Source organism: Eulemur rufifrons, chromosome 7 (assembly GCF_041146395.1).
Source record: "Eulemur rufifrons isolate Redbay chromosome 7, OSU_ERuf_1, whole genome shotgun sequence".
NCBI lineage: Eukaryota > Metazoa > Chordata > Mammalia > Primates > Lemuridae > Eulemur > Eulemur rufifrons.
The window spans coordinates 281,304,952-281,322,067 of NC_090989.1; the positions used below are offsets into that span (position 1 = coordinate 281,304,952).

Below are 17,116 nucleotides of genomic sequence, written 5' to 3' on the forward strand. Positions count from 1 at the left end.
TGTAAATATTTATCTAAAATGATATTTACGAAACTGTGATATATATTATTTCATTGTATATGTATAACTGTAAATATATTTGTACCTCTCTTGTATTCTAAAATAAAAATTACTTGGAACATTTATCATTTAGCATCCGAATGGGTGGACACTTTTGTCTGCATGACAAGGAGGTCTGGAAAGTGCTGAGAAGCTGGGACGGGGATAGTAAGAGTTCTGCTTACTGGTGTTGAAATTCACTGCTGTGCCCGCTGAAAGGGAGAATTCTCTCTGTCACAGTTGGGATGTCAGATCCCAAAGAGGTGGGCTGCCGTGCAAAGCAAGTGCACATCTCGAAAGGGGCTGGGCAGACTTCTCCTGGTTGTCAGCTGACTCACTGTGTCATTTCCCCAATATCTTTACTTTTTTCCATTTTCATGGCCTTCTTGAAGGGTTCAAGCAGCCAGTGGGGGTAGGCCAAGATAACCACCAAGTGCCCTCCCAACACCTAGAATTTCCAACTGGTCTGGGCACCCATTTCCAGACCCTCCTCACAGCAGACCAAGGAGCAGGAAGGCCATCAAGGTACAGCCTGGGGGCTTCACGGCCCACGCAGGGCCAGGCCCGGCTCTCCTCTCCAGGACCTCCTGGCTAGTAAGAGATGTACACGCTGGGGAGTGTGAGTTTATACCTGTGCTCCAGCATATTCCATATTCTAGCCGTGAGAGTGTCGTCCTTCCAACCCCTGGGTGGGCGTGTTCCTGGCATCCCACAGGTACACCTCTCTGCATCCTCATCCAGCTGTGTGTGCACAGACACACACGCCCCTGCGGACATTCACACTTGTATACACAGGCCTCCCACACGGAACTTCAGGTGTGTACTCCCAAAGACCCCCATACTTTGGGGGACCCATCTGGCATCCTGGCAGATAGGGGCATGGCAGAGATGTACATCTGATGTGTTCACCTGCAGGTCTCATCTGTGGTTTGCTCCCTGGGGCCAGTGGGGGAAGTTACCCCTGGTTCTCTGCCTCCCTGCCAACACTTGGCTTTCCTTTGATAGCTCACCATCAGGGTCACCGTGCTTTTGGTGGCCCCTGCATTACCCTCCTCCCATGGAAGCCTGCACCCAGGCCTCTGGTTCCTGTGACCACAGCTAATCTGTCTTGTGTCCCCTTCACTCAGGATGCCGGTGGGTGCAGTGGCCCACGTGTCGAGCCTCGCAGCAAAGGATGCTGGCTTCCTGAAGAAGAGCCTGCAGGAGTCAGACTTCAGAGGTCAGTGGGGCCCTTGCATAAAAATCTAGGTTGCTCTCCATAGGTCATTCTGTTCTGTGAAGCTCCAGCTAGCGGGTCACAGGGCCCGCAACCCAGGCTCCAGAACCCACCTGGTGGCAGCCATCTGTAACTGCAGACGAGGTGCCTCTGATTTGCGCACGGACCTGCTTCCGTAGAAGAGCGCGGCCCTGCGTGTGCCGGCGCTGCGCTGGGACACAGGATGAGCAGATGTGAATCATGGTCCCGAGGAATTTGCACGCTGGAGGGAGGCCTGACGCTGAAGAGCCCAACCTCTTACCTTGCCTGCATTCCCAGCAGAGGCCTCGGGCCCCTTTCCTGAGAGTGTAGCCCGCCCTCCCCCCAAGACAAAGGCACGCAGACACTGCCTCAGCAGTTTCTGTGGCCAGCCCTGGGCTTAGGGGTTTAGACACATGCATTCCAGGAATCCTCCCCACAAACCCACAAGCTGATACTCCCCCCACCCATGCTCTTTTAATTAACATCCATTTGAAGTAGGAGAAAACTGAGGCATAGAAAGAGTAAATCATTTGTCCACGTCACTCAACCAGTGAGTGGCAGAGCGGGGTTGGATTCCCCCTCAGGCGTCTGACCCCAGAAGCCAGGTTCATGACCACAGGCATCACCACTTCGTGGTCAGTCTGCAGATTCAGTCCAAAGGGCTTTCTGCATGTCCCACTGGGATGCGGTGCTGTGCATTGACCCTGTGGTCTTCAACCTTGCAAAGCTTACTTACTCATTCCGGTATCATTCTGTATATCCTTAGGTCTTTCTGTGTACACAATCACGTTGTCTGTGAATAAAGACACTTTTGCTTCTTCCATTCTGATTGGGATGTCTTCTGTTTTGCCTTGCCTTTCTGATCATCCAGGACCTTCAGCAATAGAGGATTATAGATAGCGGCCAGTGGTCTGGGTTTGAAACTCCACTTTGCCATTCACTGGCTGTGTGCCCTTGAGCAAGTGAATTAACATCTTTGTGCCCCAGATTCCTCACATGGAAAGTGGCACGATACGTTCCTAAGTATGTCATAATGATTACATGGGATAATGTACGTACATGAATAAAGCACATGGCTCGGTGCCTGGCACATAGTAAGTGCTCAATAAATGGGAGGCATTTTAATGCAAGGATGCCTTTAGTGGACGAGAAGGATTGTTAATGTTCCTACCACCCACCCCACTGGGCATCCCCCAGAGGGCACCTAAGACAGCTGTTTAACCCCCCTTCCCCCAATCTTTTCTGAAACCCACTTCCTTGGATGTCTTCCTTGGATATCTTGAACTAGAGGAACAGATATCCTGAGCTTTCAGCTTCCTTCTGCCTCGGAGCTGGCCTGCTGGGATGTGTGTCTGTCTGTGTGGGGGTGGGGAAAGTTAAGGACAGTGGCTGGTTAGTTGCCATGCTTGACTGCTTCCTCACGACATGGCTACCTCGGGGCAGTCAGACTTCTTACATGTCAGCTCAGGGATTCAAAGACAAGCGTTTCAAGAGAACCAGGTGGAATTTGCTCGGTGTATTCTGACCTAGTGCTGGAAGTCACATAGAGGCACTTCTGACATATGCTGTCTATCCAAGCAGTCACAAGCCTGCCTGGATGCAAGGGAGGGGGATGCACAGACCCCACTTCTCCATTGGAGAAATACGAAAATATTTGTGAACATGCTTAAAAATGACCATAGATGTTAAGACTATTTCTAATGTTTTTAGGAGAAGCAATACTTTGATGGACATCCTTAGGCAAAAATCTTTGTGCACATCTCTGCTTAGAAAATTTATGTAACCACTTTTACCATTTTAATGAAACACAAGGTGAAGCCAGTGGATAGATGAGGACTGGGCCAAGAGTTCCAGGCTAGGGAATCCCTGCTGCCTCTATTTTCATGTTTTTCAAGATTTCCTTGTCAGTTACTTTCACTTGGAGTTCCCCTGTCCACCATCCCAACTCCCAAGGGCCCATGGTTCCCTCATTTCAAGGCTCACTCAAATGCCACCTGTCAGGTAGGCTTTTCTGTCTCTCCTCCCCCTCCTTCTCCCTCCCCGTCTTTGAACACCTTAGCACCTTGACGACTGGGGAGCAAATGACCCAGCTCTGTGAACCCACAACACATGCTTGGTGCCCAGCCAATGCATACTGAGTAAGTTCATTCATTAATTCAACAGATACTTAGTGAGAACTGTTTTAAGGGTACTAGGATTTGTTTTAATCAGGTATTGTAAGACATGCCGACATGGAAATGACTCTCATAAAGAAAGAACTTTGTTGTACTTGCAGTTTCCTCGAAACAGGAGGCAGGGCACACGGGAAGGCACTGGGGTGGGCCAGAGACAGAAGGAGTGAGGGGAGAACTGGGCAGGGTCCTTTATTGTGGTTTCCATGGGACAGGAAGGGTGAGGCAGGGTAGGCAGTTTATTGCTTAGCTTGAGTAAGTTCAGCGTGCTCTGGGGCACAGAGGCTGTACCCAGTTGTCTGGTACCTGGCTCTGGGTGACTGGGGCAAGCGGATAGTGGCCCTGAGTGGTGGAGCCTAGCAAAGGAGGCATTTGGGGGTGTATGCTCAGGATTGGTGGTTTCCATTTGAAAGGCGCGGCTCCTGAGTGAGTTATTCACTATGTGCAGAATTGGTTAACCCAACCCTGGGTTGGGCAGTGCCTCCAGGGTGAGCAAGGCCCCAGATGTCAACACATCAGAGTTCAGAACATCAAAGACATGATTGATACAAGGGCCTACTATGTATCAATCACAGTTCTAGAAACTGGGCAATGGACAAAGTAGAGTCTGGGTATTTGTGGGGCTCAAATCCTCTGGGGAAGACAGATGATGAGCAAATGGATATTTTGTAAATAGATCCTATTTTTTCAACAAATATTTTATGGCTGCCCTCTATGCGCCAGACCTGGTTCTAAGCACTAATGCACATTGAACGGAGCAGATAAAGTCCCTGTTCTCAGAGCACTCACGTCCTAATGGGGGAAGTCTGCAATGAACAAAGGGAACGTTCAGTGATGAGAAATAAAACAGGATCAAGTGATAAAAACAGGACTGGGACCAGGTGCAGTGGCTCATGCTTGCAATCCTAGCACTCTGGGAGGCCAAGACGGGAGGATCGCTTGAGGTAAGGAGTTCAAGACCAGCCTGAGCAACAGCAAGACCTTGTATCTACTAAAAATAGAAAAAATTAGCTGGGCGTGGTGTTTGCCTGTAGTCCCAGCTACTCAGAAGGCTGAGGCAGGAGGATCACTTGAGCCCAGGAGTTTGAGGTTGCTGTGAGCTAGGCTAATGCCATGGCACTCTAGCCTGGGTGACAGAGCGAGACCCTGTCTCAAAAAAAAAAAAAAAAAGAGAAAGAAAGAAAGGGCCTGGAGGGTTGTTCCAGATGAGGTAACCAGGGAAGTCTTTTCTGAGGAGGTGATATTTGAGCGAGACATGAGCGAGAAGAAGGAGCCAGCCACACAAAGAACTGGCAGAAGAGAATTCCAGATAGAAAGGGCCCAAAGCAAACCATCTGGGCTGATGATGAGCTTGGTGTTCGTGGAGCAAGGCGAGGCCAGTGGGTCTGGCTGCAGTGTAATGGGTAACACAGTGGGTTAGGAAGACAGTGTGGTCTGAGATAGGCAGGGCTCATGATAATGAATTTGGATTTTATTCTTAGTGTAAAGAGAAGCTGCCAAAAGTGTTTAGGGAAGGACGTGATTTAATATGATCTGCTTTATAAAGCTCCCTCTGGCTGCTGTATGGACACTGGATGGTAGGAGGGGCAAATACAGAATTAGGGAGACAAGCTAGGAGGTTATTACCATCACCCCGGTAGAAATGACATTGATCAGCCTGGGGTGGTTATAGAGATGCACAGATGTGGGGGGAATCAGCAAATGTTAGACCTGACTGGCCACTGAAATCACACAGGGAATTAAAACACACATTCACCCTCCCTTTGCAGAACCTCACTGCCTAAATCTGAGCTCAGGAATTTATATTTTTAACAAGCCCCACGGGATGTGCAGCTGTTTCCAGGTGCCCACATGTGTGGGTGTGGCAAAGAGGCCAGTGTGATGCAGAAAGGAGCACTGGGTGGCAGTCTGCAGGCTTCGAGCCTAGTCCCAGAGGCAGGTTTGTTCTGGGGACTCAGTGGTCCCAGATGACTGTCAGGGACAATAATGCCTACCTCCAAGATGGGCTAAAAGAAAGGAATAAGGAACATTATGCTTGTAAAACACTCAGCAAAGGACCAGCAAAGCACTCAGGAAATGTTTGGTGAACGGTGCAGGCTCTGGGGTAAAACACATGCAATTGGAACAAACACTGGCCTTGCGGCCAGCTGCTATGTGAATTCTAGTACTTTTTGAGTCTCAGTTTCCTCCTCTATAAAGAGGTATCGGCAATGCCAACCTTGCGAGAGGCTCCATGAAGGTAAGGGCTGTGGCAATGGGCAGGGTTAAAGTTGTGTCCATCCCTCCTAGGATGAAACTGGGTGATGTCAGGACTATACTCCTTGGTCTAGGGACACTCCCTGGGCCTTGCTCCCTAGCTGCCTGGACTATGCTGGCTCAAAGGACATCATCGCCCTCTTATGGCCGCAGCCCGACTCAACAGTTGTGCCGTTTTGGCACTTTTTTGGCTCTAGCCATGCTAGGGGGAGGCCGAAGATCTGGCCCGCCCACTTACCCATGACCTGTGGGGCACTAGCATTTATGTCCTCGACTGCCTGGCAGGGTGGGCTTTCTTGACAAGCGTAGTCATGAGCCTCAAGTGAAAGAAATGCTATCTTTCTGAAGATTTATAAAACAATCGGCCTGATGGATCTTCAGAGGGCAGCGGACTTGATTTATTGACCACAACGTGGGTGAATGATGCAAGTTATTTAATTTAAGCCTCTTCAGAGTCCCTGTGCGTGGCGAATTATCATCTCCAATTCCCTGGGGTTGAAACGGAGTTTGTTGTGGATGCCGTAAACCATGCAGGGCAAGGGGAGGGACAGGGTAGTAGGAGGCGGGGAGAAGGGACAAGGGAAACGCTCCTATCTATTAAACAGAGCCGCAGAAAAAGCCACATAGACATCTATGTATCCACCGCTGAGTCCTCATAACAGCGCCTGGCACGAAGAGAGCACTCAATTGGCGGTATGAGTAAACGCAAGCGAAGATCTTTGTATTATGTGTGCTTTTGCCTCCCCACAAAATATAATTGTCTTGCAAGGTTTGATCTGTTTTCTTAGATGGTTTCTCATTTTTTTCCAAAGAAATGTTAGAGTAAATCAGCTCAGCCAAAAGAGGTCTTTACTGAAGAACAGAACCAAGTGAGTAGTATCTGGAACACTGTTTAGGGGTATAGGTGATGAACCAGCATCCACAGGGCGGCAGCAATGTAGAATACTGGGGCTACTAGGAACGGTATGAAAAGGGGCTCTTCTTTCTGTTCTAGTGTTTTCTGTAGATCTCACCTCCTGAACCTCCTGAGCTCTCCCATACAAAATATCAGATTTTAGCTGCTTAGAGTTGGACAGGAATTCAGAGGTCCATTCTTCAATGATCTCTAAGCCTGGCGAACAATAACTGGGATGATGAATGCGATAGAGTTTTAGTAAAAAGTAATACACTACACAATATGAGATTTTTTTTATTGCACAGAGGCTTCCTTGCCAATAGTAAACATGGCAACTCGGTTCCCTCCTTCCCTTCAGGTTAACCTAAATGGTTGCCAATAGTCAACATGGCCGCCATACTGTGCATTCCTGTTGGCGGCTGCTGTGAAGCCCCGCCCCACCCTCGCCCCACCCCGCCCCGCCCCCGCCCCTGCCCCTCGGAGCGCGGCTGGGAGTAGCCCGGCCGGATAGCGCGGCTCCCCGCCTAGCTGCGCCTGCGCAAGTCATTGGCGCCAAGATGGCGATGGAGATGAGGCTTCCAGTTGCTCGAAAGCGTCTTAGCGAGAGCCTGGGCCGCGAGTCTAAGAAACACCTGGTGGTACCGGGGGACACGATCACTACGGACACTGGTTTCATGCGGTACGTGGGGACTTGGGGGCCGCAGGGCCGCAGAGAGCGGCTGCAGGGCCCTCTGCACGTGGTCTGCTGGCCCGAAACCCGAACTTTGGCGCCTTGCTTTTAACTACCCGCGGGACCCAGGGCCCATCCCTTGAGCATCCCAGTTGCCTCGTTTCCGAGCATCGTGCTTCTTACTCCCTCCCTGCATCTTGTGTCTCTGTCTGCGTTTGTCTCAACCCCCTAAAGCCCTCTTCTCTTGACCTCTGGTGGCCGTGACTTTTGGGTCCTCAGCCTGCAGCCCAGATCTTTGAGCCTTCCTTGTTGAAAACTTGGAAAACGGGAGGGTTAAGAGTGGGGGGGGGTCTCTCCAGTTTTCACTTAGGGGACAATGGGCGTTCCTGACTTGGCTTCCAGATTCTCCCTCAGTTTTATCTCTCAGCTAGGGGCTCAGTTTTGGAAGCAGTAACTGATTGGGCTTAGGGCAAACATATATTGTGCTACATGCACCGAATTATACAAACTTTAAATCTAAGGGCAGTACAGTGTGTTGTAGTTTAGAGGGCAGGCTCTTGAGTCAGACATTCGCGGTTCCAGTTCTGCCACCATCACATCTTATTAGCCATGGTACCTCTCTAAGGTCAGTTTCCTCATCTGAGAGATAGTGATAATGATATTTGATAGGGTATTGAGGATTAAATGAGATCATAGTATAAGAAAAGCAGAATCCTCCATTATATCACCATCATAGATAAATGCTAGTGGTATTTCAGGCTTTTTTTTTTTTTTCAGTACACATGTACATAGATGGGGTACAGACAGCATTTATAGCACTGCCCTTTAATCTCCTTAAAGATTATTGGATCCTAGGAAATCTTAAGATTCATTCATGCTTTCAACATATATTCTGTGCAGTTGAGGTATGACAGTGAACAAATGAAAATCTCTGTCCTGGTGGAGTTCTAACAGGGAGAGACAGAAAATAAACAATAAATGCAACAGAAAAGTTATACCGAACGTTAGGCAATAAATGCAATGGGGAAAAAAAGTGGAGCAGGGTAAGTGGAATGTGGTTGGGAATATGCTGGAAGTGTTGGCAGTGGGGTGGGATACTGTTTTGAAGTAGGATAGTCTAGGTAGGCCCGCTGGAGAATGTGACATCTGAGCAGACTTGAGTAACATGAGAGAGATATCCATGTAGCTCTCTGGAAAAGGAATGTTCCAGGCAGAGAGAGCAGCCAGCACAAAAGCCAGGATTTACTGCAGGAGGAGCCCATTAGGTTTGAGGAACACATTGTTCTTGACAGGAGAGGTCACCTCAAGTGTTACACTGGTATCCTTTCTTTGTATCTTCATCTTGCAACAGAGGCCATGGAACATATATGGGGGAAGAGAAGCTCATTGCATCTGTGGCTGGCTCTGTGGAGAGAGTAAACAAGTTGATCTGTGTGAAAGCTTTGAAAACAAGGTGAGAACAAAGGTGTGTATTCTCTTTCTTGCAGCCTCCATGCTGTACAACCAGGTCTTTTCTGCCTCCTTTTACATCCCACCCCCACCCCTGCCTGCCCTATCACGCTGTAGGTCTGTGATTTTGAACATGACTGTAGGAAGGGTAGTATAGATCAGTGTGGGCTTCAAAGGTTTCCCCATGTTACCTGACCTCTCCAAGCCTTGGTTAGCTCCTCTGCAAGTAGGAATAATAGCATGGCCTGCCTCATAGGATTTTCATTAGAATTCAGTGAGATGGTGCACGTAGAGCACCTTAGTACAGGGCCTGAGACCTAGAAGTGTTCAGTAAAGGTTGGTCCCAGAAATGAAGCCAGTGGGGTTGGAACAGAATGTGTGAGGGGGAAAGTAAGAGCAGATACAGGCAGAGAGCTGAGGTGGGCGGATGGTTGGCCTGCCTTGTAGCTGTGATAAGCATTTTGGATTCCACTTTGTGTAATCTGGGAAGCCCCTGGAAGGGATGGAGCAGAGGAGGTACATGATCTGACTTAGGTTTTAATAAAGTCACTCTGGCTGCTGTGGGAAGATTGGAGGGGCATTGGGGGCGGGCTTAGGGGTTGCACCAGGGACCATATTCATCATCTGAAGTGATGGTAGCTTGGATTAAGGTGGCAGCAGTGAAAGTGGGGAGGAGTGATTAGATTCTGCATAGATTTTTGTTTTCTGAGTGTTTTCATCATGAAAGGATGTTGGATTTTGTGTTCTTTGGGTTTTTCTATATATAGGACCCTGTCACCTGTGGATAGAGATAGTTTTATTTCTTCCTTTCCTATTAGGATGCCTTTTATTTCCTGCGTATATTTTAAGGGTAGAGCTAGCAGGATTTGCTGCTGGACTTGTCCTGGAGCATGAGAGAGACAGAGAGAGAAATCAAGGGTAGCTCCAAGGGGGGATGGAGTCACCGTTTACTGAGGGGATGAGTTGTCCCCTATCTCAATATGCTATGGGGGAGAGGGGGCTGCTGGAAAGCTTAGTTTTGGGCTTGTTACATTTGAAAATGCTTCTTAGTCATCTAAGTGGTGATGTTGGGTAGCTAGCAGTTGAACCTGGAATTCAAGGGAGCAATGCAGTCATCGGTGGTGTTTTAAAGACGTTAGATTGGATGAGCTCACTAAGGTGAGTGTGGGTGGAAAAGCGAAGAGGTCTAAGTACTGAGCCTCAGCATTGAATGCTTTGTCACTAAAATTGGAGATGAGGAACTCGCAGAGGGGCTTGAGACGGGCAGGCAGTGCCTGGGGAGACAGATAGCAAGTAGACCGGTTTGGGTGGTGTCCCGATTCAGAATTTCTTTTCTCCTTTGGCTGGTGCAGAACTCATCCGTGTTCCAACAGGAAAATACTCCGTGCTTCTCATTGTCATGTAATCGAACAAAATAGGGATTTTGAGCAAAACGAACTACTTGGTATAATGATTTGTTTAAGGATAGTTAATGGAGACTTTATACACGGAGGAATGTTTGAAGTTAACAATTTCTAAAAATAAGTCCAAACAGTATAGTTACATGAATTTGCTAAATGTGGTGCCTAATCAAGGCCCTTATCCTGTTTAACTAAAATCTCAAACGTGCTTGGTTTTGTAAGAAAGTCTGTTCACTGATGGATGACCTTTCGTTTTATCTTTCAGATACAATGGTGAAGTGGGAGACATTGTAGTGGGGAGAATCACAGAGGTAAAGTTGGTATCAGATGGGTGTTTACAAAGTAAGGCAAGCTGGTGATTTAATGAATGGGATAGTCATTCTATATGTAGTTACATGAAAAAGGCATTCATTGCATTTGGCTATTGTGTGACCTCTGATGTAAATATTTGGCTTGTTACATTTGGGATTACTGGTCACTTATGACGTGAGCTCTTGCCCCTGGAGCATGTCTCCAGGTGTGGAACTTCTTTGGTTTGCAGGTTCAACAAAAGAGGTGGAAGGTGGAGACCAACTCCAGGCTGGATTCAGTCTTGCTTCTCTCGTCCATGAACCTCCCTGGAGGAGAGCTGGTAAGGGCTCCAGCTGGACCCTGGATTAGGGCCAGTTGGCTAAGGGGACCTGTGGGGTCCTTTGCTCTACAGGAGAACTTTGCTTCACACTAAGGTTGCCCCTTTTACTCCTATTTGTTTACCGTGAAGTGTGCTGTCTGGATGTGTATGTAGACTTTTCACCTGGCCCAGGTGTCCCCAGATAGGCAGCAATTGGCATACTGTAAGATCAGAAACATCCATGGGATGGAATCCCAAAAGAGAGTTGGGCAGAGAAACTCTTAGATGTTGGTGCTAAAAATTTTCCTTTTCTGGATGGATCAGCTTTGCACAGTGAAGACGTTCCTTGAAAATTGTCTTTATACCAGTTTTTCACTTGAAGGACATCTGGTTATTCCAGACAACCACAGTAACTAAGCTACAGCCTTCTGTGAAATACCATGGTTCACCTTTATTTCAGACCAGCATATATTTACCAAGAGGCTCACTGTGCTGGTTCTGTGGAGAATGCCAAGCACAACTGAGTTCCCTCGCAGAGGATGTGAGATAACTGATCCAAAACCTGTTGGTAGGAGAATAAACAAGCGTGTGGTTGTACAAAAGGAGTGATAAATTTCAGAGAAGCTCATAGGGAAGACTGGCATTGGAGTTGATTCTGGAAGGATGGAGACAATTTAAATGACGAATTCAGGGAGTTTGAGATGTAGGGAAATGTGTGAGCAGAGACATGCCGAGCAGGGGGTAGTCTGGTCCTGCTGGGACACAGCTGTCATGGAAGGTGAGTGTGGAAAGGTTGGCTGGGGGAGACTGGGAGAGTTTGAAAGTTACTCAGGGGAGGGAGGGAAAGAGGACAGAGAAAGGGAGCTGTGGAAAGACCCCCCCAGATGGAGAGTCTGCCTATTCTTCCCACGATTCTTAGTGCTTGAATATTGTGGTTGGCTTCAAAGATCTCAAAAGGAAGTGCAAGGGAAAGCAGCAATGGAGAGAGATCTTTCTGAGGCTCTGACTTAAGTAACGTGGTCATTTCTTCTTTGTGTATTTCAGAGGAGAAGATCTGCAGAAGATGAGCTTGCAATGAGAGGCTTCTTACAGGAAGGGGACCTTATCAGTGTATCCTGCGCTCTGCATTCTAGCCTTTGAGGCTTTTCAGAGGGGCTGGGAAATGGGCCTTACATCGTATCTCTGACAGGGGCGGCAGGGGAGTCGTTGCAGGGACCTGAGTCTTAGATCAAGTGTCAAGGGCTCTGCTGTAGCCTTTCTCTGTGTCCTTAACTCAGATTGACTGTCCAGCTCTTGTTCAGACCTGCTGCTAAGTCGCTTCTTTGGGTCTTGTAACTTATGGTGGCCTGTGCTTTAGGTTAGACTCAAGTTTTCCTAATGATGTTAACTTTCATACTAGGGAGTAGAAAAGGTGTCGTTCACATTGAGATATTCATGACAACGAAGGGGAGACATGAGGTCACAGTGGTGTCCTCTTAGTCTGTTTAGATGTCTAAGGTTGTTGAGCTGGACTGTTGGAGATGGGAGGAAAAGATGGAGGTGTGGGGTCAGGGGCTGGGGGACACAGGAGACATGAGAGTGGGTGGCCCAGGCTGCCATTTGTGCCTTCACCACCCTGGCCAGGCTGAGGTCCAGGCAGTGTTCTCCGACGGAGCCGTCTCTCTGCACACGAGGAGCCTGAAATATGGGAAAGTAAGTTGGCTCTTGATGTTCCCGTTTGCTGACTGAGACCTCAAGTCCATTTCTAAATCCCCGTAGTTCTCTGGAATTCTGACCTAAAGAACCCCAGTAGATGAGCGCTAATAATGGCTGGCATCACACACACTGATCGTGTTCCCCGAACTTAATGGAAGGAAGGTTGGGATTCACAGGGTCATGGGTCAGTAGCGCTGTAAAGGACGACGGTTATCCTTTTTCTCTTGAGGAGACTTCTGGCGGAGAGCCCCTTGACCCTGGGCTCCGAGGCGCTGCTGTCTCTGTCCCCTCCAGGGGGCGCTGCAGCTCAGCACTGGCCGCAGCTGAGAGGCCGCCCTGGGAACCAAGGGAGGCGGGACCCGATGAAACAGCCCTTAGACGAACGTCCACTCAATTAAGTGGATGTTACTGCTAGCAAAGATTGCTTTGTCCTGTGAGATTCTAAATGTAATTTCACTGCTCTTCTTGTATGAGGTTACATTATAGAGGCGATGTTTTTTTAAGGACAGCACACTTCCTAAAACAAATTAGGATTCGCTAGTCTCTCAGCTTCACCAGGGTGAACCTTTTTCTGAACGGAACAAAAACCTCTTCCCTTGAGGGAGCGGCTGCGGCCACCACGTTCACCTGCGTGAAGTAGAGGGACGCCATGCTGTTGCTGGCCTTCACGGGCCTGAGTGCTGCAGACCCTCCCTCAGCAGGATGTGGACTGTGGGTTTGTACCCAGCTCTGGCCCGTCACCTTACCTACCCAGTGGCACCCATCTCATGGGCAGGGTAGGTGTCTGATGTTCGGGTATGAGTAGGGTGGTGGAATAGGACAGTGGTCCTTGGCCAGCAGGAGGCTCGAGCTCACGTCCTCATTGGCTCCAGCGTCTCTCACAGCCAGCGCACCAACCCTGGATTAGAATGCAGGGGCGCTCGCCACGGGCAGTGATAGAAGAGTACTGAAAGTCAGGCTTCATTGGGATGTATGAACAGCCTATGAATCCAGAAGTGTCCTCTGCAAAAATGCATACTATGTATGTGCACATAGGTGACAGCAATTATTAATAGGAAGGACACTGATTTGAATATAACTAGGATATATATTCTCTATTTATATATTTATTTATTTATTTTTGAGACAGAGTCTTGCCCGGACTAGAGCGAGTGCCGTGGCGTTAGCCTAGCTCACAGCAACCTCAAACTCCTGGGCTTAAGTATATTCTCTAATCTACTTTTCATTCATCTCATTGATGATCTTACAATGACCTACTTTATGTATTTCTTTAGCTCGGTCAGGGTGTTTTGGTCCAGGTTTCTCCCTCCCTGGTGAAACGGCAGAAGACCCACTTCCATGACTTGCCATGTGGTGCCTCAGTGATTCTGGGTAACAACGGCTTCATATGGATCTACCCGACGCCTGAACACAAAGAAGAGGATGCAGGGGGCTTCATTGCAAACCTGGAGGTGAGCAAACACCATTGCCACTGTTGGTGGGATGGAGCAGCCCTCAGTCTCTGCTGTGTTTTTGTGGCAGGTGGGGTTCATTGTTTTTTAACTATGTTCCTGCTGTAGTCTGAGTTAGTTTGAATTTCCATGAAGGTATGTTCATGAACACTGTATTGCCTTCTCTTTTCTAAAGAGATGAACTCAGTGACTGGTTTGAGTTTCGTTGGCAGAGACAAAGTTGCAGGGTAACAGCCCCAGAGCCACTGAAGCAGCCATCCTTTTTAGTCTCCCTTGGAGTTAGCTGTTTGGTTGGTTTGGAGTCCCAGAATGATAGTGTCTGAGTCATAAATGATTTCTTTTCAGTGATTTACCGTGACCATTCACTTATTTTGGTCCTGCTTTTATATCTCTTCCCTCCCCCTTTGCTCCCCTCCTAGCCTGTTTCCCTTGCTGATCGAGAGGTGATATCCCGGCTTCGGAACTGCATCATCTCGCTGGTAACCCAGAGGATGATGCTGTATGATACCAGTATCCTGTATTGCTATGAAGCATCCCTTCCACACCAGGTACTCGACCCAGGGCTTCCCTTCCCTCACTGTTGTGTGAGCTGCTGTTTCCTCAGAGACCGCAAGCATGGTGCCCGGGTACTTTGATTACCATGTCCATCAGTATGAACTGGCCTGCAAGATGGCCTTCATCCGTGTCTGGTAGATCTTTCCCCAAAATGCTTGCAGTATTCTCAATGTCTAGTGTCAATCTCAGGATTTGGTGGGGGATGGAGGAGTCAGGTGGGACAAGTTTATGATGCAATCCTCTGGGCTTCATCTTGCCCATCCCAAATTTCAGTTGTCTTTCTGATGAATGTCAGAATGATATCTTTGTTCTTGTCAGCTGTATCCCAGAGAATCTTGCTGATTTATTAAGCTGGGTCTAGCAGATCGTATCTTGCAGCTCTTAGCCCCTGATACATGAAAGGAATACAAAAGGCTTATGTTGAAGACACTTGGTTTCTACATTTGGGTTGGCTTGGTGGTCTGCTTATGGTTGGTTTCTTTTTTTGAACAAATACCTTTTTCCGTTCTTTTTCAGATCAAAGACATCTTAAAGCCAGAAATAATGGAGGAAATTGTGATGGAAACACGCCAGAGGCTTTTAGAACAGGAAGGATAAGAAGATACTCCTGGATAGGACTGGGCATACCTCACCAGAATAAAGAATCCAGTGTGTGGTCCCCATGTGTGCTCAGTGAAGACTTGAGAAGTCATCACTTCATCTGCATCGACAGTTGTGTGGCTGCTGCCAGCCCACAGACCTGCTTACTCCTGTCCTAAGACAAAGCCTGAGTGGAAGGTGAACAGTGCCCCCAGCCCCTGGGGTTGCCGGCTGATCCCAGCACAAGGGGGTAGTTTCAGGTCTTTCAAAGTGCACAGTGTTCCAGCCGAATGGACGCCCACCCTGGAATAATATGGAGAAGACTTTGTCTTCCCCTCACCACCATTCACAAGGCACAGTGCCCCAGGAAATTGCCCTGGTAGAAAGCACGGCATCACCGGCCTGCAGATGGTCTGTTTTGGCCTCCATTCCCACCTCAAAGCACAAGTATGACAGTGAAGAATACAGTTAGCCCAGCAGTCAAATGGAAGAATAAAGTTAACCAAGCAGCCTTTTGCTTGGTAGGAATCCAGTTTCTCACCGCATATTCCCTTTAGCAGTAGGTGTATGTTCACACCAGGCTGCCTTTATCTGTCCTGCCATGGAGTGTGACTTGTAAGAAGCTGAATTATCAATAATAGAATGAATGTTCTGGGTCCATGTACTTTTGGATGCCCTGATAAACAAGAGCGAAAACAAAGAAAATGGAGATGGGAAAAGCAAAGCTGTTTTCCTGCTATAACTGAAGTAGTAATGCATTAACTATTGAATAATTCAGGGTTAAAAGATAAAAAGATAGTGAAGCTCTCACTGAGGAATATTAGAATTTCTGTGCATTGCGTTGACTATCTAGAAGTGGTGCCTTGATTTAGTTTTGGGGAAACATTCCTTTTTAAGGGCACTACATGCAAGTGCTGTTTTATTTCATATATGGCACACTATTTTTTGATATGTATAAATGGGTTAACATTAGTTTCTGTTTTTGGGTTCTGGGAGCTGAGTAAGGTTGAAGGAGGGCTCAGGAGATAAAAATGCCTCTGACAGTGCTCATAACTACTTGAGTCACCTAGTAAAATTTAAAGCTAGGACAGTTTCAGTAGTAGTAACTAAAGACTGCATTTGAACTTGTGAAAAACATCTTGACTCTTTCATTAAATGCTTTTCATTATGTAAAATTAGTAGATAACGTTTTAATCTTTTCTATCTCAAGTTGTAACACCTGTTTTGAGGATTTTTTTTTCCTATCTCAAGTTGTAATGCGTGTTTTGAGGAGTTTGCAAACAATTGAACATTATGTTGCAACTATAGATTGGTTCACTTGTCACACTTTTGAGAAAGTTTTCCAGGCTGTTTGCCTCTTGAGAGAAGAGAATAGGGAAGAATGGGAGTCTGAGTCCTCAGTTTGGTTTTAACCAGGGCCGTATTTAAGCTTGTTTATCCTTCTCATTGGTCTCTCCCAAGCTGCCAGCCTATGCTATTCATTATCTGCTGAATGGTGATACCTACCAAGTGGAAATAATTTACAGGTCCGGAAGCACCTTTTGATTGTCTTACTTTCAGTGGCCCACTAGAGGGCGCCCTTGTTAAGTGTAATTCTAATAGATCTTTTAAAAACTATTAATATAATGGTAAGCTGAAATTTTTACACTGGTACTGAATCGCTTTAGCAATTTGGTGGATTGCTTTGCTTTATAAAAGTTAGGACAAAATTAGACTGGAACTGAATCACTTAATGAAACTATATGAGCTTAAAGGGACTTAATATTTGGCAATATTTATTTAAGACTCAGGCATTTGCTGGGCTTTGGATTCTAATTTTTAAGTCCTTAAAAGTATCATTCTACAGTGTTATACAGGAACTAAAAAAATACAGTGCATCCCTAGAAAAAATTTTACAGTCTCAGCATGGGGTTCATCTAAAACTAGAAAACAGTGGAAGTGGAAAGCGGAGATTAGAGATAAGCCTCGTGCAGTGACCTCCGCAGTGACTACCGTGGGGCACACTCTCAAGCTTTGGGGACACCAACCAGGATCTAGTTGAATTAATGTGACTTGATTAAGTCCTTGAATCAGGAATAGCTTTAGAGAGTTGTCATAAAGCAGTCCTTT

At 47.3% G+C, this 17,116-nt stretch overlaps 1 protein-coding gene across 1 annotated transcript; it reads left to right on the top strand.

Annotated features, from left to right (window-relative positions):
• The first annotated feature begins 7,150 nt into the window (after positions 1 to 7,150).
• Positions 7,151 to 16,131, top strand: EXOSC2 (exosome component 2). The gene is made up of 9 exons (XM_069474764.1): positions 7,151 to 7,277; positions 8,620 to 8,721; positions 10,383 to 10,428; positions 10,659 to 10,748; positions 11,772 to 11,837; positions 12,351 to 12,419; positions 13,697 to 13,873; positions 14,293 to 14,421; positions 14,945 to 16,131. The coding sequence occupies exons 1-9, from the start codon at positions 7,156 to 7,158 to the stop codon at positions 15,023 to 15,025; spliced, it is 882 nt and encodes a 293-aa protein (XP_069330865.1). The 5' UTR covers positions 7,151 to 7,155; the 3' UTR covers positions 15,026 to 16,131.
• Positions 16,132 to 17,116: the final 985 nt, after the last annotated feature.